We start from the raw sequence: 26,607 nt of genomic DNA, 5'->3' as shown, positions 1-26,607 counted from the left end.
TCGGAGCCAAACAATTGTGCAAGTCACTTGGCTTGCCAGTGTTTACGTGTCTATTTCAGTTTGTGTCAGGGTATCTGAGTGAGTCTGTGTCTTTCCTGCAGCTACTCCGGGTTCCCTGTGCTCAATGCTGAGCTTCTGGAGCCGCTGGAGGGGCCGAGCCCTCCGTCAGCAGGCATGGCCTCACGCCACAGCAGCCCAGCGAGCCCCACGGCCATCTTTAGGCGCTCTAAACAGGTCAGTCATATGAGTAGTGAGATTTTCTTGAAAATATTGTGTCTTACCAAGTCGTAGGACTAAATAATTATTTACTATTTTTGTTAAAAAAAAAAAAAAAAAACACAAGTTCCCTGCTGATTGCTGTGTCTTTTTATACCTTTTCTATCTTTGAAACCATATAATTGTTGTTGTCGCAAGATTTTGTGCCTATTCGTTTGTTTTTATGCTGGCAATTTAAGAATTTAAGCTCATTTTACTGCAGCACTCATTCTACATAATGATGGATAAGGGTGTAAATATGAATGCAAAATGCAAATGTGGTTGCTAAAGGACGATGAATCATCTCCACATGTGCTCTGTTTTATCTCAGGAGATCAAATCAGCTCAAAGGATGGCCAAAACCTATTCATCTATGCCTCAGATGTGGTCCAAGTGTCTGCTGCGGCACTGCTACGGCCTGTGGTTCATCTGCCTGCCGGGGTTCGTCGGCACCTGCCACTCAAAGGTGCGGGCTCTGCGCACGGCTTACGATGTGCTGAGGAAGATGCAGGACAAGAAGCTGCAGGCTCCAGACGAGGTGGGAAAAGAACGAGACTAGCAGTAGTGTAGATTTGTGCTAAAATGAGTTGCAGTGCACATTTTTGATTTTTAAATGCCTACGTTTTCTCTCCAAAGGTGTGTTATCGTGTATTGCTGCAGCTGTGCGGCCAGTACAGCCAGCCAGTCCTGGCTGTCAGGGTGTTGTTTGAGATGAAGAAAGCTGGAGTCCAACCGAATGCCATCACCTACGGTTACTACAACAAGGTGTGTGCTGTTTGTATATATTGCACAAAAATTCAACAGATTAGTCTCCCTAAAGTCAGATATGTGTTGACACTAGAAGGCTGTTTTTGCCTTAATCACTAAAAATATGATTTTTAAGAGGGCGGGGCTCCGATCACGATTCGTGACATCGCAAACTGCTCGGAAGCCAATCATGGTCCAATATTCAGCAATATTCAGCAGTCTTGAAGTTTAAAAAATGAATGACCACACGTACCGTTCATGTCTGTCGTTGTAGGCGGTATTGGAGAGCACGTGGCCCTCCACTACCAGAGGAGGCTACTTTTTGTGGGGAAAGCTGAGGAACGTCGTCCTCGGTGTGCTGCAGTTCAAGCAAGCGGGGAGAAAACAGCAGACTCTGCACAGAGATCCCCAGCTGTCAGGTGAGAATGCTGTCCTAACTCAGTTTTTATTGATATCTGAGTTCGGCTGATCACTGCACTGATACTTTGCATTTTGTATCTGGTCAAGAAAGTAAAGCCTTTAAAGTTTCCCTGCACAAACCAAGTTAAAAAAAAACAGGTTTTTATAAAGTTGTACGAAATGCACAAAAAGTTAGGTTTATTATTTACATGTATTCGTTTCTCATGCGCTCCCACTCTGCCTGCATACAAACTAAAAGACTGCAGTAATCATTGTTTTGTAGCCCAGGCTAATCAGGTCTTAAGTTGATATTGCGTTAGGTTCAGAGGTAATTAAATTCAGTAAATGACTGACTGAATGTAGAGGAGATTTCTTACTTCCTGTAGTTCTGAATGAATCAAAATGTAAATGAGTGTGATCCTGTGGGAGCAGCGGTTTCTTCAAGGCTTCTTTCCTGGTCTCCTAACAAGGTTTATCCCGACTGCAGCACACACTGTTCCCAACCCGCATTTCTTTAATGACACTAATTAAACAGAGTGAAGAGGTTTTCCTCCCCAGCAGTCGCTGCACGCAGGTTACTCTTGATATCAGTCCCTAATTCCCACAACAGCTTGATGAGGCTCTCGTTTCCGTAATGATATGTGTTGTGTGAGGGTCTCTAATGAAGGCATCATGCTTTACATCACGTACTGCAATGTTGTTGTGTGTTCGTGGGTAGGAATGTATGCGAAAGTCCAAAAGTAATGGAACAAAGCTAATTATTTGGTTTATTTTCAATTTGCTTAATGAAAATTTGCAATTTATTAATTGTAGCTTATTTTGCCTCCGATGAGTTAAAAATGTGACAGAAAAATGAAACTTTGATGTTCTTTTTGCACACCTTTGATATAAAGTTATGCAGTCACAATGACAGATACTTGGGATTCAAAGCGTTCCTTTTGTCTTAACACTGGATGATACTGATTAAAGCACTGATCACTGAGTGTTTGTACAGTCCTCTTAGACCGGCCAAGCTCTAATCTTATGTTCCTGTTGGTTCTCCGTCGTTTGATTTTTAACCATGCCCCTCTCTGTTATCTCCCTTCAGACGGCAGCGATCTTGACACAGTCAGCCATGGCAGTTTGGACAGCGCTAATGACTCCGCTGAGCGCACCTCCATCGACACTGACTTCACTAAAATGGACTCCAGTGATGATGGATTTAGTACAGGTAGGAAGCCCTCTGCTTCTTTCTTCCTCAAACGATTTCATCTTTTAATTGTGTCACTGCTGCTCCTCGTGCCTCGGCTTCTCTCTGAAAAAAAAAAATGTAATTTTAATTTGATTTGATTTAATTTATCATCTGAAAAGTGTCCAAACTGCATGATTCATAATCCTTCATTTTTTTTTAAAAATTTCTCCGCTTTAAATGTCACTGTACTGAATAAATTGTTTTGACATCATTGCACTCTGCACATTCTGCCTTCTGTCAATCACCTGACACCCACGGAATGAAATGTCATTCTCCAGAAAAAGAAATGCTTCAAATCCTGGTTTCTATGTAACTCTCTAGTCCAGAAAGTGACAAATATTACAGCAGCTCATCTAAACAGAATAAATTAATACACAAATATACATAATGTTGGGTGCCAATCACATTTTTAATGATACCAGCACTGGTCTGTGAAATTTGGCACTGGTACCCAACGGTAACTTTCTAAGTTCCCTCCGTAAAAACATAAATGTAGGGGCGTCCTGGTGGCTCAGATGGTGTGGCGTGGTCCCTGGGTGCACAGGGTGTGGCCCTTTGCAGTATGTCATTCCCCTTTCTCTCATCCCGTTTCCTGTCAATCCTCAAGCTATCCTGCATGATGAAGCCATGAAAGGCCAAACAAATTTTTAAAAACAAAACATGGCAAAAAGTAATTTTATTGCTGCTGGGGAACTTAGATATGTTGCCCTGGCCGGTTTTGCTTTGTGCATTGAATACATAAAGGAAGCGTTGTCACTGTCCAGTTTTTGAACTGTGTGCTGTGTGAATGCTTTCGGCTCACCGTTGTTCTGAAACAGTGTAAGCTGTGGGGATGACAAAGTCTTGCTCGCTCTTTCAGAGACTTGGTAATCCTGGTGTGATTCGGCATGCACCCTTTAAAAGGGTCTGTCACCCGACACTTCATAAATAACATAATATTTTATCATATTTTAAAAGGATTGAAAAGCACATTACGTTTAAAAGTGATGGCTCATTGCAAAACACAAACTGCGCTTTGACAATGATACTTGCATCCTGATAAATGCACTGTAGAAGCAGCAGGGTGTGTAGGCTGCAGCTCTCACACTAACAGTCTATGGTTTTGAGTCTGGCTCTATCTGATCTTCTTCAACCCACAAATAGAAATCGTTCAATAAAGCTGAAATTCTATGAGAATACAATGAATCACAGAAGAAGAGGTTTGTACATTTCCCTGCAGCTTGACCTTGTGAATATGATGCAAGTTTTTCAAAGGATCTGCTCCTCTCCTGCTGCTCCTGCTTTTCTATTCTGGGAGTGTTGTGCGCTGTAAGCTGTGGGGAATGTCACCACGCTCTGCTGAAGAGAAACTCTCAGATCAGTTGTCTGTTACAAAGCAATCCACTGAGATTTAATAGCTGGCTTCTGATTTACTCAGCTCTTTCTGAAAGGGAAAAAAATGAGCAGGGTGAAAATGAAAAAAGAAATGGCTCACTGTTTTTTCAGAAGAGTAAAAGCTTCTTATCTTGCTCAGGTGGACAGTCGGATCAAGGCTACGATTCGCTGTCCAAAGAGGAGGAGAGGATGTGCAGCAGAGAGAGTGACAGCGCGACACCAGTGGAAGACAAAGCACCGAGGCAGTCGAGTGAGTTATAGATCGGCCTCCATCTCTAATCTCTGACACTTGGCTACCATCTCTGCAGGAGTAAATCACTGCTTACTGGAAGCAAAGTGAACCCTCTCGCTTTAAAAGCCGGGCTATCATATCACAGTGTGGGTGTAATGTATCCTCTGCCCGTCCATTTGCTGTTATATTTAGACGTTTTTGAGAAGCAGATCCTGCTGATGGATCAACCTGTTACGCAACCAGGTAATTGTTTGGACGATGGGATTTGTCTTGAATTTGGTTGCAAATAACAAACAGGCCTGATGTGTCTGATGCAATCTCTACACCAGCTTTCCCGATCAATAGTCCTCACTAAATTAGTGCGATGTTTCATCAGAAGCTCAATTGCCTACTTTATTTTCTTTATGTAATACAAGACAGACACATTTCGAGATTAACAGCTGTCCCTTAAGGAACTTGGCTGCCAGTTTTACTGTTCTCCACCCCACTGCAATCGTTTTTTTTTAATACTGGCAGAAACAGCAATCTCCAAGTATTTATTGATGTAATAAAATAAATCCTTTGCAAAATACGTGATTCACAGTACACTTACAGATCTTGATAAACTGTCCAAATGCACAGAGATCTATCTTTTAACAATCTGGCATCATTTATATCTCCAGCACCTGAAATTGAGGTTCCGATCAACAGAACCTCTCCTCCTGCTAGAAGCTGCAAACCATCAGATGTCAGCGCGGGTAAGTTGTATTCATAAACAATTCAAGACAGCATTACAATTTGTGTTGAAAAGCCACTGCTCTCAGTCCTATAGTATAGGGGATTCATCTAATGCAACATGTGTTTTTTTATCACAGGTGACAGGCTTGTTTCCAGTCCATCCAGTGACAACGTTCTTTGCGGTGTCCTTCCAAAGACCGAGAGGCCAAAATCTCTGGACTTGTCTGGCGGACAAGGAAGTCTGAGGCTCGCCGTCCCTCACCTCAGCTCGACAAGGCAGCATCAGCTCTCTGCCGACAGACTGCACGGGGTAGAAGAAGAGGACACGGAGACTGATCAAGAGAAACCTCAGGTGGAGAGAAGTGTCAGCTGCAGCACTGGGACTGTGAGGAGAACAGGTATAGAGACCGGGTTTGATCCCCTGTCTCTGCTGACGACAGACACGGTGCAACAGTGTGATCAGGAGAACAGCAGTACGTCCACAGCCCGCCGGGACCTCGCCGAAGAGATCGAGATGTACATGAATAACGCCAGCAGCCCTCTGAGCAGCCGTGCACCCAGTATGGACCTGCAGAACCCCTCTAGCCCTTTGTTCCGCTCTGCTTCGTCTCCTCACACCTCCCCGCGACCCTCCGCCCTGCTCCGCTCCAACACACACCTCCCGCTGCCTGTCAAGTGCAAGGATAGGCTGAGGCCGTCACCGTCTCTGCCTCTGGGCGTCTGTAACAGAGACAGGGAGAGGCCTTCCTCCTTGGTGTCACCCTCATCACCTACTCCCTCCACCTCGTCGTTCTCCATGGACTCGCTGTTCACTCCAACTCTGGACATCTTCAAGAGCAGCGTCATATCAGCCGGGAAGGGTGTGGCCGAGAAGGCCAGCCGCCTCTACTCTCGTCTGTCCTCTCAGACTTCTCTGACACAGGTTGGTAGTGCAGCCTTTTCACCCATCTAATATTCCCAATCGATCTTCCTCCACAATGAGTGTTTTTCGTCTCCCTTGCCCGCAGGATGCAAACTGTGACAGGATTAGTGTATCCTCCCTGACCTCCGGGGAGGCAGACTGCTCCTCGCTGCTCGATAATGACTCCTGTCTGGACCCAGATGGCTTTACCTCCCCGCAGCATGGCAACGTGACTAGACTCAGGAGGAGCCCAGTTGTGGGGCATACCAACCTGGGCAGCCCCAGCACCCCCAACAGAGTGTTCAGACACAACTCCTTCTCTGGTTTGTTGAACGTCATTTAATCAGTCTGCATGAACACTTTTTGTTTTTTACGTAGACACGTGAAATCTTGAAATGTTTGCTTTCCTCGGACAGCATAAAACCACATTTATTTAAAGGAGTATATGAAACCATATCTGGTGTGTGAAAAAGTCATGACTTGCAGCCATGCTCATTAAATTGCTGTTTGACCTGCAGCATTGTATCGGTTCCCAGCAAAGTGCTTCTTGACTATCTAAATTTAGAGCAAGAGTAGGACTCGGTAATGGAGAGAGTCGGGTGTTGTTCTCTGTGAAACTAGGCCAGCAGGCATGAGGGCTGATGCAGTGTGTAGGCTTCTCTGGACACAGCCAGAGGCCCAATGCTAAACAAGGCACACGTGAACATGCACGTGAATGCACACTCACATGCACACTTCCAGACACACCAGTGGGAATCACAGATTGGTTAAACTTGCACTTGATCGTGCGCTTAAAAAAAAAAAAAAATGGATTGCTGCTTCGTTTCATTTTTCCTCTTTTGCTTTATTTAATTAGAGCTCAGATAGCGGATCGTTCTTGGCTTTGACTTGCGTGTCTAATTGTATAATCTTCCATCGTATCCAGGTGGCTTGGCTCTTCCATCTAAAACTCCACACACGCCAGATTCCTCCCCCGACACCAGCCGCTTCCAACCCTCTCCAAATTACACCATCGAGGTGAGTTTCTCACATAGAAAATGACTGAGCGTCACGATCACGAGTGTTGCGCTTTGTCCTCAATTCGTCCATGCCCTGCTACTTTTTGTTGTAGGTGCTGATGTCCAGCTGTTCGCTCTGTAAGACCTGCGACTGTCTGGTGTACGATGAGGAGATCATGGCGGGATGGACAGCAAACGACTCCAACCTCAACAGCACCTGTCCATTCTGTGGCACAGCCTTCTTGCCTTTCCTCAACGTGGAAATCAAAGACCTGAGACCACAGAGCAGGTACATGCTCCTCTCACACAGTATGCATGCACGATATACACACATGAAGTACAAAAAATACTTCTCACGCTGACCTCTGTAAAAATACATGGTTAATGTCTTTGGTCTCTCATGTTAGCTTGTATGTTTTTATAGCATCTTGCTGGGTGCCTGGCACTCTTTCCACACACACAGTCACACACGCTCAGACAAAGCTTTATCCCTGTGGCCTCTTTAAACAGATCCACTCTGTGTCACCCCCTCAGGTCCGCTAAGGAAAGTAATCCTGTTACAGAGGAGGACACGTCGGCGTCACTCAATCCCGAGGCCAAAATGTCTGCCGCAGACTTTGCAGCTCAGTCATCTGCAGCCTCCCCGCAGAAGCCGGAGAGCAGTGGCAGTGCACCGGCCTCCTCCTCAGCACCGGTGACGGTGCCCTACCTGAGCCCTCTGGTTCTGTGGAAGGAGCTGGAGAGCCTGCTGGTGAACGAGGGCGACCAGGCCCTCTCCTCCCCGAGCGTTGTCGACCAACACCCCATCGTCTTCTGGAACCTGGTGTGGTACTTCAAAAGACTGGAGCTGCCGAGCAACCTGCCGGCTCTCATCCTGGCCTCCCAGCACTGTAGCCATGGAGACCAGGTAAACATGCAGGTGTCTATCAAGCCGCAAAGTCAGTCAGTCAGTTGTGTGTAGTCTGACCCTTTAACCATGAAGCTGTCATTATAGTAACTCTGTTATGGGTGAATAGTTGGGTGAACTAATTTAACTCATAGCAAGAAAGCAGAAATGCAAAAATGTCAGCCTATTGATGCTGTTCCCACAGCTGTACGAAGCTATCACCATCATCTAGCTCTCATGGATTAGCATAAAGTCTGGAAACAGGGAGAGAGAGGCAGCAGTGGATTTAATTGTTTATTATTCTTATTATTCTTATTATCAGCAAGAAAGCAAATGAGGATATTTCCCAAAATGTGTAGAATAAAAAAAAAATCCAGACTTTGGTGACTCCTAGTGGTACTTCAAAAAAAAAAAAAAAAAGACACTGTCAAAACAATTTTCACAGGAACATCCCTCTTTGTTAACAAATGAAAACTAAATACATTCTAAATATAAAGACGTCAAAATTCTTCTGGCGAGGGCTGTCACATATCGGGTAAGGCACTGATCTTCTCCTCGTTCTACCTCCTGCAGACTCCTCAGAGTGTTTCATCCGAGGACAGTAAGCAGGTGCTTGTGAGGATTATGTGGGACAACCTGAAGTTGCACCAAGACAAAGTTCAACCCTGTTACTTCCTGTGGAACACACACTGTAAGTTACCGGAGCATTTACTTTAATAGACTGAGGTGTGAGGTAAAAATTACCTTCAGAAAATTATCCTGCAAGTTTGACCAGGGTCAAATATTTACATGTAAATTAAATAATGCATATGGAGCAACTGGAAAGATCATACATTATTCAGTTCAGGACTCCTATTAGTCATGCCTCCCTTATCAGCGCGGTAGTTTCAGAATTGATTCTGAGCGATGGAGATGAATGAGCCTTTGATCGGGGTGACTTTTATCTGCCGTTCTCTGCAGGTGCGAACTCCCTGGTCCGCTCGGGGCTGTGTGAGGAAGGCCAGCTCTTTACAGTGGAGCTGCTGCAGGGTTTTGTGAGGAGCATTAAGAAGAGTGATGTCTATCAGCCCATGAGCCAGATCATCCAGCTGCTGGGGCCAGAGCTGGGCTTCAGAAGGCAAAGGTGAGGAGATAAAGACTTCACCGTACAGGACAGAGTAAAGAATGATATGAATGAAAAGTCTAATTGTTTTCTTCTTTTTTTATCACACAGGAGCCTGTACAGAGATTTATTGTTCCTCGCTCTGGTGGCTTTGGGCAAGAACAACATTAATATCAGTAAGTTTAAATGCATGATGTCCTGTTTTCAGAGATGCAAGCGGTTCAGACTGAAATATCTCAACAACAGTTGCATGGATTGCAATGAAATGTTGTAGACATATCCATGATGCAGAGGATGAAACCTACAGACTTTGTTGATCCCCTGAAGTTTCTTTGAGTGCCACCAGCAGGTCAAAGATTTCGCTTAGCCTGTAAAACATTTAGGCCAAATTCTTTTTTCCCTGTGCTCGTTAAGAACAAATGCCTGCAAAACAAATAACGTTCCCATCGACCTGCCATCCCCATACTTTGTGTTCAGTACTAATTGTGATGATCATCAGTGATTAGTCGACCAAAAAAATGAATTGGCAAGTAAATCGGATATAATTTAAGAAGCTCCTTTTCTTTGTGTCTTTGTTGTTTCAATTATTCTCGCAAATGAATATTGTTTGGGTTTTGGACTGTTGGTTGGACAAATGATCATTTAAAAAAAAAAAAAAAGTTTCAAATTAAGGAAAATATTCTGCAGATTAATCTTTTGAAGAAAATAATCTGCAAAAAAGGTTTCAGCCCTGGTGCTAATGAGCAAGTTAATGGTGCAATATGTAAGAATTATGGTTGAAAACATTCAAATATTTATTTAAAGGTTCAAAGAATGTGAAGGAATAACATCAATGTTTTGTTCCCCTAAACATGCCAACCAACTAGCCCCAGCCCGGTCCACTGTGTTAGCAGTGTAAACAACACTCACTGTGCTTGAAGCTCCCGGTCCGCACCACTAGCTGCACAGCTGACTTAGATAACTAGCGGTGGCTACACTTGACAGCAGTTAGCAGTGACTCTTGTGATATGCTGCTAATTATTTGCTCTATGAATGCAACGCGTGGCCGAATCTTACATATCGCACCATTTTTAAACTGACGTAATGAACATGGTCAATAACAAACCTGCTAAATGTTAGCATTTTAGCATTGTTCTTGTGCTGACGTTAGCATGTAACTCACTACTGCGCCTAAGTCCAGACTCACATAGCCACTTGCATGGCAGTTCAGTGGTCTTTGTTATACAGATGCTTGATTTATCCAACACATGCTAACACCTTTTGTATGAAGCAAATGTGCTGACTGTGACATGTTACGCCATCTCTTTGCAGATGCTTTTGACCGGGAGTACAAGTTGGCATACGATCGCCTCACCGCCAGCCAGGTTAAACTGACACACAACTGTGACCGGCCCCCTGGAGCAGGGGTCATGGAGTGCAGGAAAACTTTTGGGGAGCCCAGTCTGTGAACTACATCTGGGCCTCCATCCCACCATGTTTTTCCCTTCAGCCACAGTCACTGCTGCTCTCTTATTTATTTTGTTTGTTTGTTTGGTTGTTCTGGACTGCTCCTCAGACTCAGGACCAGCTCACCTGTCTGGAGCGCCGAGCTCTTTTAAGCACAATGAGAAAATTACACTTAATGTAAAGCAACTGCCATGATTTTCTTGTATACTGTTAGAGCTGAGAGGCAATGGAGTGACAGGCCTCGTGTTTGTAAATATTTAAAAGGTCCAATGTATTTTCAGTAGAACTATGGTAAAATGTTTGTACAGTTATTATACAGTCTATTTTATGACTTTGTCTCTGTTCAAGCTGTGAGTAAGTGTGTAAAAGTGTACGATCAAGTCATCCAGATTCCTGAGTGGTCCTGGTGACCTTGTTAAGACTGTTGTTGAGTGTGTGTATAATAAGTAATTGCTTTTGGACATTCATGTTTTTTACAAAGCACTTTGGCAAGATGAGCTCTGACCATTTGTCCCCATTTACATAACGCTGTGACCCAGCGGCCCACGCTTAAGTGACTTTTTATTTGACAGCTGCAGGACTTACTGTACTGTCTAATATTTCCATTACATGCGGTTAATGAAAGCGAAGAAGTTCATCCTTTCTTGAACCCTGTACGCCCTGCAGGACACTGCTCATATGCCTGAATACACTAAACTAGATGCTAACATCAAAAACATTTACATAAACATGATATTATTGTGAGTGAAGAAGGGAGTAGTCATAAATGTATATGCACACTGTTTATTCATTTTGTAAAAATGTACCAAAATAACCCAAAAGGGAATTCTGTTTATTTACAGTTTTTTTTAAAAAGCAATACCTTTTTTAAAGTGATTGAATAACTGATGTGTTATATGGGACCACCAAGGATAGATTTCCTTAAAAACAGTACAATCAAACTGATAGTAGACAAATTAAAACTGAAAATGTTTTTTGTTGGTTTAATTAAAACTTTTTTTTAATTATTGTTATTTGTTGACACCATAAGGGATCTCTAAACATGTACAGAGTATTTGATTCTAGTATTTTGAATATTTGAGTCTTCACTGTATAGTGTAGATGTCAGTTTTAGACATTTGGACAACAGTGCACTGTTTAATACAACATAAAGATCATTTTAAATCTCTGTGGACAGAGGGCAGTGCAAGTTTCTCTGCACTGAGCATACTAAATGTAAAACACCTCTGACTTTTCCTAATTCTAAATCACTTCATAAATGAGTGTGATGGTTCACTGTGTCGATATTGTTTTTCACTCCTAACTGACAAAAAAAAACAAAAAAAAAAAACTGCCTAGATGTGATTCAGCTCCACAGCTTATTACTGGACACCTCAGTGATGTATGATGATGTGATGCTGGGTTAGACGAGGCTGTGTGCTCGGAATAAACACCAGTCTCACAGCGTGTACAGTAACCTTTTAATCACCTTGTAAGTTGTGACAAAACAAACAAAAAAAAAGCAAACACTGATGACCAAAACATCATTTGATGTCTACATGTTGTTTACACGAATTTGTCAATTAAAACAATGTTTATGAAGTATTATTTATCATTTGTAACACAGATACTAATTTGTATGATTTTTATATTGAAAAAAAAGAAATCAAATTTTTTCCCTGGCTGGATCTATAGTTTGCTTTCATTTACGAATAAACACGTTTATTCTATGGATGTCGAGTTTGATTTTTGCTTTTTCCTATGCCTGACCTTTTATCATTTAAAAACTGATGTGCATCAAAGTGAGTTTGCAGAAGCTCAGGCTCTCTCTAATGGATGTTATAAAACAGTCATAGGCGCATGTGTATACTTACATATTATACAATATTCACATTTAGAAACCTCATAAAGTTACCAACATGTGCACATATGTCTAGATATCTAATTCCATTCTGTAGATGATCTTTTGTAAACAGTGAAAAAATGGTGATAGCCCTGTTTGTGTTTGTTGTTTTGCACACACGACCTGCGCTCTGACAGACAGTACTTCTGCATCTCTTGGTGTAATCATAAAAATGAATGTAAAAGCTGCCATCACTGCTAAAAGTGATCATTTTATAATGTTCTAGAAAATGTTGTATAATGTGTAGTGCTGCTGACATACCAGACTTTTTTTTTTTCCTTCTCTGGCGGCAATGCAGAGCAACTACAGTAGCTTTCTGCAAGAGTGTCTACAGATATCCAGACCCATCTGGGTTAACAGTTCTGCCCGAGGTCACAGGTGAAGAGAATCGCCTGCTGTAGAGAGAGCCTCTGTTTGTGCATTCAGATAGAAACAGGGCAGGTAATGATTCGATCCTCCAGCATCACGCTAAGCACCAGAAAGATGAAATAGAGCAGGAACATCGTGAAACCCAGCGCCTTATTCATCTTCCACTTACAGGACGCGATGGAGATGATGACAAAGAGGAGCATGATGAAGAGCAGTACGATGGCACAGAAGAGCCCATTGCTGCTGACGGCCACTGGAGCAAAACCGTGGATGGCCGAGTACATGAGCCACGGGACTGGAAGACTTTCAGACAAAGTGACAGAGTAAGTGACAGAAAAGTGGGAGAGAGAGAGAAATTAATCTGCATTTTTTTTTTCAACTGAGACACATCAGTCTTTGGAGCTCACCCCACAGTGATGTCGAAGATGTTACTGCCCACAGAGCTGGACACAGCCATGTCCCCCAGACCTTTACGGGCCACGATCACACTGGTAATGAGGTCGGGGATGGACGTCCCTGCAGCCAGGATGGTCAGGCCCATAATCTCCTCTGAGATGCCAATTGTCTCACCCACCTACATGTGATCAGATCAGAGTTCAGAGTGGAGCTACAGAAATGGAAAATGACTGAAATGTTTTTCTCAGCATGACCAATTTGAGACGATCTTGATCTCACTGTCAAAAATAGTGTCAGTGGTTTAGGGAGATTTAGATGGAATTAAACAAGTGCAAATTTGCAATAGCTGCAAGCGGAGGCCTGGTATTCACATGCACACAACCTCACATGAACACTTGACTTCAATGGAAAATCTCCACCTCAAAGATAGACAGTTGCATTTGCTATAGGTTTTGTTGTGTTTTTTCCTGTATTATTTTGATAGAGATATCTTCATGTTTAACTTCCCACTTCCTGTCTTTGTTTTTCCCACCATACTGATTGCCCTACTGGTTTCACCTATCTCTTAGTAGTCCTCCCTCCCCTCCTTTGTTTATTCAAGTCCATGTCTTTGCCTCTATCTTTATCTGTTCGCCTCTTTTGTTCCTGGTGTCACTGTGTTTTCTGCCATCCTCTCTACGTCCGTGTGCGCACTCAGGGAACGTTTCATCAGTAACTGACCTGATGAGCCCACCACACCATGAGGTAGGAGAAGATAGCAATCCACATTATGGATCCCAGGAAGGTGACCACAAAGAATTTTCTGGATTTCTGCGGGACAAAGTGGGTGGTATAAAAGCCAAACACTGTTGGGACATTAACGATACTTCAGCTGATCTCAGATCGATGTCTCGGGTCTTTACCTGGTTGCGGACATCTGGAACTGTGAGCCACAGAGGGAGGATTATGGGCAGCAGGAAGAGGTAGGTGGCCTGTTTACGTTGCGTGTCGGGCCACTCTAAAGACAGAGGTTCATCTTCAGCCTCCTTTTCTTCTTCCTCCTCCTCAGATTCATCATCCTCTTCACTTGACTCATCACTGTCTTCATCGCTGTCATCTTCATCACCATCAGAGTCCTCTGACCCTCCTGAGCCATCCTCTCCTGCAGGCACATCCTCCTTAGGTGTTGAAGAAAGACATCACATGGGGCAGCAGTAGCAACAAAAGAGAAATAAAAGCAAATACCAAAGAAGCCTCGAGAGGCCATTTGTCTCAAGTTGTGGCTCTGCACATTGAGTCTTACATAGACAGGTATCAAAGATTGACTTCTGGGCTTTTTGATAACCACCACGACAGGGTTGAAGAGTACCTTCTTGTCCTCTGGCGGATCCTTCTTCTCGGCTTCTGTTGCTGGGGCAGCCTCTGGCTCTTTGGTTGGCTCTGTTTTTCCCCCGCCTCCTGTGAAAAGAATCCCAGAAATCTTGAACGTTTTGCCTCTTACTCATTCAGCTATCTTAAGAAAACCCCAATTTGTTTTTTTTAAGGCTTTTGGCCTGGTCAGGGAGAAACGCAGTGAATGTGCTGTTAAAACTTACCTCTTGTATGAGATCATCCTCATGGAGACTGGACTTTATGTATTCTGATTTTATTACATGTATACACTTAGTCTAGTCCTCAGTAGGGTTGGGTACTGAGTCCGTACTGATACTACAATACCCATATCATTATCTGTTCAGTTTATTTGATATCGCTGTGTTTTTGTCATTCCTACAACATCATAGCAAGTCTGGTATCAGCTTTTCCTCCATTGTATGCTTAGGGAATCCCCAAATTCTTGTGCAATTTTCTTTATGCCTCTTATTCTAACGATATCCCTGCCACCGGTAACGGAAGTAGGATTGGTATTGAACAGCAGCCAACCATAGTTTAGTACCGACTGTACATCTACCCAATCTGATTTGTTACTTGTGTTTTATTCATACTACCCAGAATACAATCCCAGTAAACATAAAATGGCATAAAACAATCAAGAAAAAATTCTCCCATTGACTGCGATAAAGTTATCTTACAACATTAGATAGATAGATAGATAGATAGATAGATAGATAGATAGATAGATAGATAGATAGATAGATAGATAGATAGATAGATAGATAGATAGATAGATCATTAGTTCACGCACTGAAGTATTCTGGCAGTATGATTTTAATGTGAGACAGATCTTTGCAGCCCCGTTGATGAGCAGGTTTAAGACTCTGTTCAGTCTGAAAGCTTAATGAAGGATGACCATCACATCCTTCCGTGTTACCTTGACTTTTGTCTGGAGATTTGCTCTCTGCTGTCCTTCTCGCCACATTATTCAGAGTCTCAGCCTTATCCTTAAATTTCCCTACAAACAATCAGACAGGCACAACATTCTGCAATCAGGCGATACAATAATTTCACAGTTTAACAGTCGTACGGAGGATAAAATAAGCAGCCACAGCAATACTGGCAGTTTGACATCAAAAACAACAATGGCATCATAATCCTTCCTGCAGCAAAGAGCAACGTCATGAAAGGAAAAACGAGCTTATCAAAGGGAGTGCACAGCTGGCACGGGGCAGAACAAGACAGGATCTCACTTTTGCTCTCCATTTAAAACACAACACAAGCAGCAATTTCTTTCAAGTTGGCATAAATACATTTTTCTTTGAAATGCAAGGATTTGCTGTTACCTTTTGATCCAATGTCTCACATTAAATACACCCACCTCAGGCATGCATTCTCAACAGCAAAGGTCGATATAAACAACCAGGCTTTACCCGGCTTTATGTATAGCAACAGAAAACATTCAGTTTGATATGAAATTCAACGCGCCTGACAAACAAAACTGTATTAGCTTGGCAGCACATCATAATTTAGATCAGGGAAATAAGCAAGAGATATTTAAAATGTTGCTTTGATGAACCTCTATGTCATCAGTGTTTTCCAAGAACACAGATAATGTGTTAATGTGGGCTAATACAGGGGCGGCTCTCTGTGATCTAGATCTCATATAGGCTCATTCAAAAGCTGATTATTGTGCTCGAGTATAGTGGAGTGTTTGCTCGAGGCACGAGAAACAAGCAAACCAGGAGCCAGGGTTATAAGTAGACAAATTGGGACATGCTGTACCGTGATCCTGCCTCAGGCAATCAGAGCAACAGGAAACTGTGAACAATGATGTGAGAGTAATATAACAACAGCAGCATAAAGCTACAGTAAACTTAAAGGGAAAACTGCCAAGGACAGAACCACACAAGATTAATTTGTTGTTATCTTAACTATTTAAAGGGTCATTCCACCAAGTTTGCACATTAAAAATGTGTTTATAGGCGAATAGAGTAGTAAAAAGTATTTTTGTGGCTCCAGATGAAGCTGCATGTAATCTTATAATTTGCCTCCAGTGATGTCACTCAGTGGCTAAGTTGCATCATGGGTAATGTAGGCACCAAGAAGAATGCATGGAATAAAAGGGAGATAATTGATCATTTGGTCTTAAATTGTCCATAATGGGTCCCACAGTGTTCTGAGAGTGTAATGCAGACCAGTGGACTGCTTTTCACAACCTGAGTGATGTCACTGTAAACACAATTAATGGTGTAAAATTGGTTAGAGTTACCCTTTAATATAAATAATAACACTTTTGGTAAGGCTCTCACATAACAGACATTGTTTAATAATCATTCACAATTCATATTTCACTGTGGGCCTACATATGGATCCCTCCATAGACTGTGGTAGGTATTTATCTGCTTAACATCAATCTGGACTTAGTGCTGTCTTCCTTTGGGACACTTTGTTAATCCATTTCACTATCAGAGGGACTTTGACATTCATAATAGGAGCTGTCCTAAAGGCAGGAAATGATTGTTCATTGCAGGTAACATGTACTCACCCTCGCCGAGAGGGTCTAAGGTGTGAATCATAAGCTGGAAGATGGTGTTCCTCATGGTGCTGTTGTGTAGAGAAGCTGAACTTCCCCCTCGCTGAAGAGATGGCTTCAACTGGGGACAGAGATGGCTGAGTCACGACAGCTTCTCAGAGTAACAGACAGTGGCAGTGTCAATTATATCTGCAACTGACTGGTTGCTTGTTGGTTGCTTGTTTGATTTTTTTTTTTTTTTACCTTTAACAGATTCTTGTCTTCTGGAGCAGGAGGGGCCTTATCTTCATTGTCTCCACTTGTCTGTGTGCAGCAATCAATCATTGGTAGAGATGGACCAAAGTTATTTCATATTGGAGGAGCTTCAATATCAGTATGTACAGTGCACTATAAGCATATACACTGCTATTTCACATTGCATATTCTCAGGGATGTTTGTTAGTTTTTCAAAATAAAAGAAGGAGTTGCCTGTCATGTATCAGACTATTAATTTGTAGCTAACTTCATTCAAATAAAAAAACATGATAGTGTGATTTCATGTGATGTGAAATAGCATCAACAGCCAGCTCTAGCAGTATATCCAGCTCAACAAAAATCCTGAGTGTGCACAAATACTGTAGCTTTGCTTTGTGTAAATTAAGCCTTAATCACACTCACCAGGGTAAAACACTGTATATGTTGAGGCTACAGTTGTACAGACCTGCAGCTCCTCAAAGGATTAGTTTGCTTAGGCTGATCAGCTTTGGACCCCCAAGGCCTTTGCTAGGATAATTTCACTCTTTTGACATGATTTACATATACTGAGGGGTGAGTGACATGACTTTCTGTGTTAGTAATAAACCAAACTGCTTGTCAGTATGAGTAAAAGAGACAAGTATGAGTGAAAGAAGAATATGCATCCAGTTTATGGAGTTCCATATATTGTGACAGGGTTGTTTCAGTGTTTAAGGTGCGATATGTAAGAATTTTAGTTTTAAACATTAAAAACTGGGAGGCTGCTGAGCCCCAGTCAGAAGGCCGCTCACTCAGCTCTGCCTTTGGTGCCCATTTTGTTGCCACATTCTCCAACAAGTGCCCTCCACCCCTGGCCTGAAGGTCCAAAACTTTGGTATTAATGGTGTAATCAGCACCAACACTCCCCCAGTACTCCCAGTCTGAGCAAGACATTTAAGACTGTGACTGCGCTGCTAACTGAGCTAACTAGCTAACAGCAGCTACAGTTAGGAGCAGTTAGCGGTTAACCTTGTGATAGCTGCTCCCTATTTGTTTGGAGTATGAATGTTACAGGTGGCAAATTCTTACACATATGTCATCAGTAGGTGTGAATATTGGTCTTTAAAGCCCCATAGCTTTGTTCTCAATGATATATCACTAATGTAACAACATATGCTTATGTTCTTAAAAGTATAAAGGCAGCTTTGAGCAAATGCCTGCAAAGTGAGAGTTAGTAACTTTACTGGGTTTCAGTGATATAAAAACATAATAACATACTCATGAACGTGTCCATTGAGGACATGAAGCATCACATTTGAGTACATTTGTCACACGAGTGCTTACCTGTTCGGGTTCCACCACAGCAATAATTCTGACAATGTTCTTGTGTTTGAGCAGTTGGGTCTTGAAGGCTCGCTCTATTTGCACATTGAACTTCATGAAGATCACATAGACAGTGTAAGCGGTCACAAGCATCAGGCTCTCCCACCACATTATGACATTATCCAGGAAGAAAATGATGAGTAAGATGAGGCCAAGTATGTAGAAGGATACATCTCTGAAAAGTGGCCACCAGGTCAGACGAAGAACCTCCCGTGAAAACAGAGCACACATTCCGATCACAAACAAAATGTTGAAGACTGCTGAGCCAACGATTGTGCCAATTCCCACATTGCTGTGGGCGATGAACACTCCTATCAATGAAGTGAAAAGCTCAGGAGCAGAACCTCCAGCAGCCATGAACGTGGCTCCTGCCACATCATCAGAGATGGCCAACTTATCTATGATTACGCCCAGTGCAGGAACAAAGAACTCGTCACACACAATCGCAAGCGAGATGAACATATACATCATCCCAAATATGTGGAGGCTCACCCAGCCTCGTCTGCGATCCTCGACAGAAAAGTAGTCCTCGGGGTATTCACCTTTAATATGTGGAGCTTCTCCAGGAGAAGCTGGAGTGATGGTGGTTACAGGAGGAGGAGGAGCAGGAGCTGGTGTGGGTGTCTCCTGTGGAGGCTCAGGGGCCACATAGATGCAATGCACAATAGTCCGGTTTGTAGTTGGTGATGGTGGAGATTCAGTGGGGGTGGGTGCTTTAAAATCTGTTGTTGTATCTGTATGATGAACCACATGCATCTCTGGTGTTGTTTGATCTGTGGGCTCTAATTCATGTGTTGCAGTGAGAGGCTCCTCCAGCCCCTGAGTCTCTTCTGTGGCTTCCAAGACACCCTCTGACGAGCCTTCCCCCAAATCCTCTCCGATCTGAGGCATCGACAAAGGCTCGTACAGTCTGGCACTGATGGTCAGCTGGTAGAGGGTACAGAGGAAAACCCCAGAGAGGAGGAACAGGACCCGGCTCAGCTGCAGTCGCCTCCTTCTTGTACAATACATTTTCCTCCCGGGTGGTGATGTTACTGGCTATGGAGAGTTAAGCTGCATACATTGAAAAGTCCAGCTCTCTCCCCAGCAGAACATGGGGTGACAGATTCCAAAAGTTCAGCAGGGTGACTCATGTCATATCTTCCTCTCCTTGGAAAATAAAAGCCTATTGTAAATGACAGGAAGCATCAGAAATAGTATGACATTTAGATAGAAAATAAAATGTCTGCCACAGCACTATTTATGAGTCCATTAAGATGCTGTCATGACTATTTTCTTTGCACATTGGTGGTGTCTGAGAAAAACTGCGTGAAAAAAATGAGCGAGAGCTGAACAGAATAGCCAAATACAGTATACGCACGAGCAAAGGCAAAACATCAACGCACAAACCCAGACTGAATAACAACAGGTGGAGACTTACCTTGTGGAGTCAGGGGTGCAAAAATCTCCAAAAGCAGATTTCCACAGCTGGGTATTGTGGCACAAGCTGTAGTCCAAACTGCTGCCAACGGCCAAAGGGTTATGTAGGACACAGGACAGTCTTCACAATGGATCAGCATAATACCTAATACCTGAGGTCTTCTAAGAGGATTATGTGCATTGTCTCACTCTCACTTGAACATGAGCCTGCCATCGTAATATTGAATTTAATGCAAAATAAAAGTGGTGCTTTAGTCTAAGGCTATTATGTTGCATAACTTTAGAATACAAATCCTTTTCAGAAAGATGGAAATAATACTTATTTTACAACAAATAAGAATTTGAACTGGCATGACTAATTTTAAACTCCAGTCCAAAATGTATCACGTGCACAAGGCAGTAACATTATTGCTGAAATGACGGGGCCTCTTGTCGCAATTTTTGTGCAGACTTCGGCACAGTAAAGTCACATTTTTAATATTTAAGGTAAGTTCAGTATGACATAGGAACTATTTATTCCACGGTACACTGTTCCTCCCGGATAGAAATAGTGGTGTACATTACAATACAAAGATGTTAATATGATGATGATACTATAATATGATAATACTGTACTCATGCATAGTTGACATTGTAAGATGTATTTAATATAAGAAGACTAACTGTTCTCTCCAACTCCTGCTCATAGCTTGTCCTGTATGGAGCCCCGAAAGTGACAAAGTGTTGGAAGACATTACCAGAAAAGGAAACAACAAGAAAAACTCGACAATAATACTGTAAGGCAAATAGAGTCCAAACAGAAATATGAGTATAAAGTATACACTTGTGCATGTTGTGACATAGGTTATGTTTATGTACCTCTCCTTTTTAACCTGCAGGTGGTGCTGGCAATATGGGTGTTTTTTTTCTCCACCTCTATTCACACATATGCTAAGCAGAACAAAGGTGTTCATTTTGTCATTATCATATCAAGAAATGTTCACATAAATGCGTATATTAGATATTAAATAAAGAAAAAAAAAGGCAAAATATGAATTGTAAAATAATATTGAAAAATTAATGTGAATTAAATATTAATTGAACAAATTGCAAAATGTGGTTATCTTACCTACTCATCTTAATAATAACTCTAACAAATGGTCCAAATGTGTAATAAATCATTCAAAATATGGGAGAGATTTGGAAAACATGAAGTAATTGATATGAAAATGACCAATTAGAACTGGTAAGTTTACAGTTTGTTGTATTTTCTGGTTCTTGTTTTCAGAAAGAAAATACATAAAATATGACTGTGAGACATTTACAATAATGCATAAAAGAGGTTTCTGTTTGTTCACTTGTATAGGAATGTTTAGGAGACACACTGCTTAATTATAAAGGTAATTAATCACTGGTGATTAATAATACACTCGTAAATGGGGCACCACCTCCGTTGTTTAACTATTTGACTAATCTGGAGGAAATCAATCAAATCCAACTGTACAAGTTTGGCTTGAACAGTTCAAATCAATTTCAAATCAATTTATTCAGTTTCAAAATCTATATTAAATCTATATTCAAACATAAAAAGAACTAAGTTCAGTCAAAATTTTGGTGAAAGTGAAGCAGTTAAAGCAGTGATTGAATTGGCTTGTCTTAGAGCTAAGGATAAAGTAAAGGATTACACTTTAAAAGAAGAGTAATAAAAAAATTAAGAATGAAAATTGAAAAAGTAAGAGTGAGAAGTCAGAGAGGAGTGAGAGCAAGAGAGGAAGTGAAGAAGAGTAAAGAGAAGTAAAAGTTAGTGAGTGACCAGAACATGTCTCTGTTTTTATGGCCCTGCAGTGGGCGCACCCAGGGGGGCGGGCTGACAGCGTCACCCCTCCTGTGATGTGAGTTTATACTCACAGAACTTAATTAAATTAAATTATGGTTTTGATGTTGCGAGATTGTGCTTCGCCTTTCCAAAAATTTCACCATGGCTTAATTGGTTTAACTTCATCTACATGGAAGAATATGACATGATTACGATCACTTATCATTCAAAAAGAATTAAAACATGATTAAGGGATAAAACACTTGAATATACAGTAGAACCAAGGACTTATACGTAGTCCTTGAAGTTCTACTTTAATAAAACATGTCAGAGACATTTTACTGGTAAATAACAAAAAGTGTTAAACAAAAAGGAATGTTCTGAAAGGCTGTTCCACTCACCAAGGCTCGCCGAAAGTGAGGGGCTGGGGTTTTAGTCCAAACCAACTCATTTAAAAAAACAAAAAACTTTATCCTGGCTTAACAATAACATAGAGAAATGTGGAAAACATCTGTTTTATGGATATATTCTACTGCTCCTTGATATATTCAAATTAAGTAGATTAGATTGTGGTTTGTTAATTATTCAGAAATTATTGGAACTAAAATTGGGTGAAAGGTAATCATGGCCAAAACAGGACCTCTTTGTGATGCAGAGACGAGAGGAGTCCCTACAAATGTGATATTACAAATTACTGTAACTAGATTGAGCAAGTGAGTATGTAGGTATTTTTTCTGAAGAAGGATTTTTGAAGTAAAATTTAAAAAAATCCCTGGATGAATATAACATGAAGTGATGATTATGATGTGCTTCACTTTTGAAGAAAAAAATGTATCTTAAAGGACTAGAAGAGATGTCAGATTTTAGTGACTGTAACATTGTAAAAAGCAGTTGAGTGACAATAATCAAATCAAATGTTGGAAATTAAATTGTTATACTTTGGTCCATGAATGTGCACAAATGCAGCAACATATACAATAATGTTAGGCCCTTTAACCCACACTAACAGGGCAGACAATGATACGGTATTTCAGCATCACACAAATCACCAGGAAGATCAGGTAGAGCAGGATCATGGTCAAGCCCAGCACCCTGTTAATCTTCCACTTACAGGATGCAATGCAGGTTATGACAAAGAGGAGAGAGATGAAGAGCAGCATAGTGCAACAGAGGAGCCCATTGCTGCTGACGGCCACTGGAACCAAACCATGGATGACTGAGTACAGGAGCAACGGGAGTGGAAGTCTTTTATAAAGAAAAACAGCAAGAGAGAGAACGAGACACAGACACACAAAACCCAGCAGGATGTTAAACAGTATTTCTTTTTCAATCATTGAACATCAGGCTAATCAGAGCTCACCCCACAGTGATGTTGAAGATGTTACTGCCCAGAGAGCTGGACATAGCCGTGTCCCCCAGGCCTTTACGAGCCACGATCACACTGGTGGTGAGGTCGGGGATGGACGTCCCTGCAGCCAAGATGGTCAGGCCCATAATCTCCTCTGAGATGCCAAATGTCTCACCCACCTACATGTGATCAGATCAGAGATCAGAGTGGATAGATGCTACAGAAATGGAAAATGGCTTAAATGTATTTCTCGGCATGACCGATTTGAGACATGATCTTGATCTCACTGTCAAAAATATTCAGTGGTTTAGGGAGATTTAGCTGGAATTAAACCAGGGCAAATTTGCAATAGCTGTAAGTGGGGGCCTGTTATTCACAGGCACACAACCTCACATGAACACTTGACTTCAATGGAAAATCTCCAACCCAAAGATAGATACCGGTAGTTGCATTTGCTATAGGTTTTGTTGTGTTTTTTCCTATAATATTTTGGTATATAGATCTTTATTTTTAACTTCCCACTTCCTGCCATTGTTTTCCCACCTTTTTCGATTGCCCTACTGGTTTCACCTGTCTCTTATTAGTCTTCCCTCCTCCCCTCAGTGTCTTTCCCTCTATCTTTATCAGTTCGCCTAATTTGTTCCTGGTGTCATCATGTTTTCTGCTACCCTGCCTTTGTTCCCCCCAAGCACACAATTGACCTCTATGCCAAATCTAAGCCACTGAAGGTAAAAATTTGTGGCTGTCAGCTAAAACAGCTAAACATCAGGCTACTCAGAGTTCACCCCACAGTGATGTCAAAGATGCTACTGTCCACAAAGCTTGAAACAACCATGTCCCAACGCATCTCAAATTCCCTCTCTTAATGTTACAACTGACCTGATTGGCCCACCACACCATGAAGTAGGAAAAGACAGCAATCCACAGAATAGAGCCCAGGAAGGTGACCGCAAAGAATTTTCTGGATTTCTGCCGGGCGGAACCAAAAACACACAGTTGAGGCATTAAAGACGCCAAACCTGATCTCAGACATGTGTCTGGGTCTTTACCTGGTTGCGGACATCAGGAACTGTGAGCCACAGCGGGAGGCTTATGGGCAGCAGGAAGAGGTAGGTGGCTTGTTTGCGCGGTGTGTCGGGCCACTTTAGAGACAGGGGCTTGTCATTTTTCTCCTCTCCTTCCTTCACTTTCTCCTCAGTCTCAACATCATTATCACCCTCTTTATCGATGTCATCTTCATCACTTTCAGCATCTTCAGCGCCTCCTGACCCCTCCTCACCTGCAGGCATGTCCTCCTAAGGAAAATTCATTTGGAACATTGATCAAGCTGGGAAAAATTTAAAGCAGCATAGAACAAAGAAGACCAAAAAGTCTTTTGGTACAGCTTTAACTTCATTCCCCAATGCCTTTTCAAGTAACATTTCACCCTATGATTAGCCCACAGTAGGTGGGAGTAGAGACGCACTGAGGGATGAGTAACGTGGGATTCTGACTGTTTCACTTTTCAGAAGCTTTCTGTGATGAGCATGGCTGAACGAGAGACAACATGATGCGAGAATGAACATTCAATTTTCTTTTCAGGACCATGTATAGCATCTGTTTTGCATTTTCACCATTACATATTGTGATGTGATACTTAAATTCATGATTTTTAAGAAATGTTTACTTAATATTAAACATAATTTGTGCTCTTTCACGATATTTTCAATTGTGAAATTAAATTACGAAAAAAAAATTCACGACACTGTCGACAGGAAAAAATATATAATACATTTCAGTTGACTACATTTATCACACGAGTGCTTACCTGTTCAGGTTCCTCCACAGTAACAACAACGTTCTTGTGTTTGAGCAGTTGGGTCTTGAAGGCTCCCTCTATTTGCACATTGAACTTCATGAAAATCACATAGGCAGTGTAAGCGGTCACCAGCATCAGGCTCTCCCACCACTCTATGACATTATCCAGGAAGAAAATGATGAGTAAGATGAGGCCAAGTATGTAGAAGGATACATCTCTGAAAAGTGGCCACCAGGTCAGACGAAGAACCCCCCGTGAAAACAGAGCACACATTCCAATCACAAACAAAATATTGTAGATTGCTGAGCCAACGATTGTGCCAATTCCCACATTGCTGTGGGTGAAGAAGAGTCCTATGATGAGGGCAAAAACTTTAGAGATGGATCTTCCAGCAGCCATGAAGGTGGCTCCTGTTACATCATCAGAAATGGCAAGCTTGTCTGAGATCACACTCAGCGAAGGAACAAAGAACTCATCACACACAGTCACAAGTGAGATGAACATGTACATCATCCCAAAAATGTGGAGGATTACCCAGCCTCGTCTAAGGTCTTCAACAGAAAATAAATCGGCAGGGTACTTGCTCCTAATATGCTGAAGTGTGGGTGTCTCCTGCGAAGGCTCAGGGGCCACAAAAGTCGGATTTGCCATCGATGATGGTGTAATTTCAGGGGGGGTGGGTGCTTTAAAATCTGTAGTTGTATCCGTATTATGAGCCAAATGCATCTCTGATGTTGTTTGATCTGTGGGCTCTAATTCATGTGTTGCACTGAGAGGCTCCTCCAGCCCCTGAGCCATCTCAACCCCATTTATTGAACCTTCTCCAAAATCCTCTCCAATCAGAGTCCTTGGCAGGGGCTCATGAAGTCTGGCACTGATGGTCAGCTGGTAGAGGGTGCAGACAAAAACCCCAGAGAGTGGAAACTGGAGCCAGCACAGCTTCTTTTTGGTACAATTCATGTTTCCCCAAAGCAGCTTCGGTGCTTGCTGGAAAAACAAAAAACAAAAAAAAAACAAGCTGCATAAAGGGCTAGTGCAGCTTTCTTATTAGTAATGAAGGGACTCTTCAGCAGTGTACTTCATGTAACATCCTTGGCCCCTTAATAACAGATGAAAAGAGAGATTGCACGCAGTACACATTGTATAAACATAAACACATAGAGCATCTACATTAAACAATGTTTGACATAGATTTTAAAATGTGTTTGAAATATAAAATGTATTACTACAACTCATACTACAATATACTGTATAAGTATATACTTAAATATATGTATAAAATACTTCTACCTCAACTTTTGATACATAAGTTCATTTTTTGCAAGATAATTACTTTTTATACTTAAGTACTTTGAAAATCAGATCACATGAGACTTTTACTCAAGAACTATTACTCAAGACTTTCACTTTTACGTGGTACTTTTACAAGTAATATTTTAACACGATATCTCTACTTTTACTCGAGTATGACTTATGGGTCTTTATACAGCACTGATATGTGCACTGTATATATCATTCACTATATATGAATCAGCTCTGAAGTGTTCTAAAAGGATTATTAAAGTATCACCACAACACGGGTACACTGGTAATGGTGGCAGACAGTGGTGTGATGGTCATTTAACAGATACAGACGATTACAATATGTGAGCAGTCTTACCTTACAAAAGGGCGACTCCTGCTTACTAGTTGCAATGCAAAACTTTCAACTATATAAAATCAGTGCTCTGACAGGATCTCTAAATGGCAAAAGGTAACTGCAATCTCTGAACTAAGATTTCCCACGCATTACTTTAACAATCCGTGCAGTATACGTTCAACCATAGACGT

At 41.8% G+C, this 26,607-nt stretch overlaps 3 protein-coding genes and 2 long non-coding RNA genes across 12 annotated transcripts in view; 3 read left to right on the top strand and 2 right to left on the bottom strand.

Moving 5' to 3' along the window:
• Nucleotides 1-11,836, top strand: part of dennd4a (DENN/MADD domain containing 4A) — a 25,165-nt gene extending 13,329 nt beyond the window's left edge. For both annotated transcript variants that reach the window (XM_037108572.1, XM_037108570.1), the window contains 16 exons: nucleotides 102-234; nucleotides 587-793; nucleotides 892-1,020; nucleotides 1,277-1,421; nucleotides 2,489-2,611; nucleotides 4,146-4,256; nucleotides 4,901-4,975; nucleotides 5,093-5,877; nucleotides 5,963-6,179; nucleotides 6,782-6,873; nucleotides 6,968-7,143; nucleotides 7,389-7,761; nucleotides 8,314-8,431; nucleotides 8,701-8,863; nucleotides 8,954-9,018; nucleotides 10,154-11,836. In XM_037108572.1, the coding sequence (XP_036964467.1) occupies nucleotides 102-234; nucleotides 587-793; nucleotides 892-1,020; nucleotides 1,277-1,421; nucleotides 2,489-2,611; nucleotides 4,146-4,256; nucleotides 4,901-4,975; nucleotides 5,093-5,877; nucleotides 5,963-6,179; nucleotides 6,782-6,873; nucleotides 6,968-7,143; nucleotides 7,389-7,761; nucleotides 8,314-8,431; nucleotides 8,701-8,863; nucleotides 8,954-9,018; nucleotides 10,154-10,290 (3,049 nt within the window). In that variant the 3' untranslated portion in view covers nucleotides 10,291-11,836. The remainder of the gene's footprint in view (nucleotides 1-101; nucleotides 235-586; nucleotides 794-891; nucleotides 1,021-1,276; nucleotides 1,422-2,488; nucleotides 2,612-4,145; nucleotides 4,257-4,900; nucleotides 4,976-5,092; nucleotides 5,878-5,962; nucleotides 6,180-6,781; nucleotides 6,874-6,967; nucleotides 7,144-7,388; nucleotides 7,762-8,313; nucleotides 8,432-8,700; nucleotides 8,864-8,953; nucleotides 9,019-10,153) is intronic.
• Nucleotides 11,730-19,979, bottom strand: LOC119025167 (sodium/potassium/calcium exchanger 1-like). Of its 4 annotated transcripts, none has more exons than XM_037108574.1 (10): nucleotides 19,838-19,979; nucleotides 18,379-19,566; nucleotides 17,065-17,124; nucleotides 16,834-16,942; nucleotides 15,223-15,303; nucleotides 14,284-14,372; nucleotides 13,838-14,092; nucleotides 13,656-13,745; nucleotides 12,947-13,113; nucleotides 11,730-12,842 (listed from the first exon to the last, which is right to left on the bottom strand). In XM_037108574.1, exons 2-10 carry the CDS (start codon nucleotides 19,426-19,428, stop codon nucleotides 12,593-12,595), a joined length of 2,151 nt encoding a protein of 716 aa, XP_036964469.1. In that variant the 5' UTR covers nucleotides 19,429-19,566; nucleotides 19,838-19,979; the 3' UTR covers nucleotides 11,730-12,592. The 4 variants fall into 4 exon arrangements, with proteins under 4 accessions (XP_036964469.1, XP_036964468.1, XP_036964470.1 ...); XM_037108573.1 differs by having other exon boundaries at nucleotides 18,379-19,582; nucleotides 19,838-19,974; XM_037108575.1 differs by lacking the exon at nucleotides 19,838-19,979 and having other exon boundaries at nucleotides 18,379-18,452; nucleotides 18,960-19,747.
• Nucleotides 13,758-19,352, top strand: LOC119025172. The gene is made up of 3 exons (XR_005076715.1): nucleotides 13,758-13,897; nucleotides 13,984-14,225; nucleotides 19,218-19,352. It is a non-coding gene; the product is annotated as an uncharacterized LOC119025172 (long non-coding RNA).
• Nucleotides 19,771-26,607, bottom strand: LOC119025168 (sodium/potassium/calcium exchanger 1-like). Of its 4 annotated transcripts, XM_037108577.1 has the most exons (7): nucleotides 26,438-26,607; nucleotides 24,787-25,764; nucleotides 24,029-24,274; nucleotides 23,859-23,948; nucleotides 22,992-23,158; nucleotides 22,743-22,876; nucleotides 19,771-19,918 (listed from the first exon to the last, which is right to left on the bottom strand). In XM_037108577.1, the coding sequence occupies exons 2-7, from the start codon at nucleotides 25,735-25,737 to the stop codon at nucleotides 19,794-19,796; spliced, it is 1,713 nt and encodes a 570-aa protein (XP_036964472.1). In that variant the 5' UTR covers nucleotides 25,738-25,764; nucleotides 26,438-26,607; the 3' UTR covers nucleotides 19,771-19,793. The 4 variants fall into 4 exon arrangements, with proteins under 4 accessions (XP_036964472.1, XP_036964475.1, XP_036964473.1 ...); XM_037108580.1 differs by lacking the exon at nucleotides 22,743-22,876 and having other exon boundaries at nucleotides 19,789-19,915; XM_037108578.1 differs by lacking the exon at nucleotides 19,771-19,918 and having other exon boundaries at nucleotides 22,601-22,876.
• LOC119025173 lies at nucleotides 23,955-24,661 on the top strand. The gene is made up of 3 exons (XR_005076716.1): nucleotides 23,955-24,088; nucleotides 24,229-24,357; nucleotides 24,488-24,661. It is a non-coding gene; the product is annotated as an uncharacterized LOC119025173 (long non-coding RNA).

The sequence above is a fragment of the Acanthopagrus latus genome, chromosome 8 (genome assembly GCF_904848185.1).
Source record: "Acanthopagrus latus isolate v.2019 chromosome 8, fAcaLat1.1, whole genome shotgun sequence".
NCBI lineage: Eukaryota > Metazoa > Chordata > Actinopteri > Spariformes > Sparidae > Acanthopagrus > Acanthopagrus latus.
Note: the sequence above shows the minus strand (reverse complement) of the source record. Positions and strands in the feature narration are given on the sequence as shown.

Bases quoted from the DNA above. Each gene is read 5' to 3' on its own strand.
- LOC119025167 (XM_037108574.1), bottom strand. From the start codon at position 19,428: ATGTATTGTACAAGAAGGAGGCGACTGCAGCTGAGCCGGGTCCTGTTC. The intron at 16,943-17,064 runs GTAAAAAAAAAA...CTCTGTCCCCAG, and splicing joins AAGACAAGAATCTGTTAAAG to TTGAAGCCATCTCTTCAGCG. The intron at 14,373-15,222 runs GTAACACGGAAG...TTCTTTTCACAG, and splicing joins ATCTCCAGACAAAAGTCAAG to GAGGCGGGGGAAAAACAGAG.
- LOC119025168 (XM_037108577.1), bottom strand. From the start codon at position 25,737: ATGAATTGTACCAAAAAGAAGCTGTGCTGGCTCCAGTTTCCACTCTCT. The intron at 24,275-24,786 runs GTAAGCACTCGT...AATTTTCCTTAG, and splicing joins CTGTGGAGGAACCTGAACAG to GAGGACATGCCTGCAGGTGA. The intron at 23,159-23,858 runs GTCAGTTGTAAC...GATCACATGTAG, and splicing joins TGGTGTGGTGGGCCAATCAG to GTGGGTGAGACATTTGGCAT.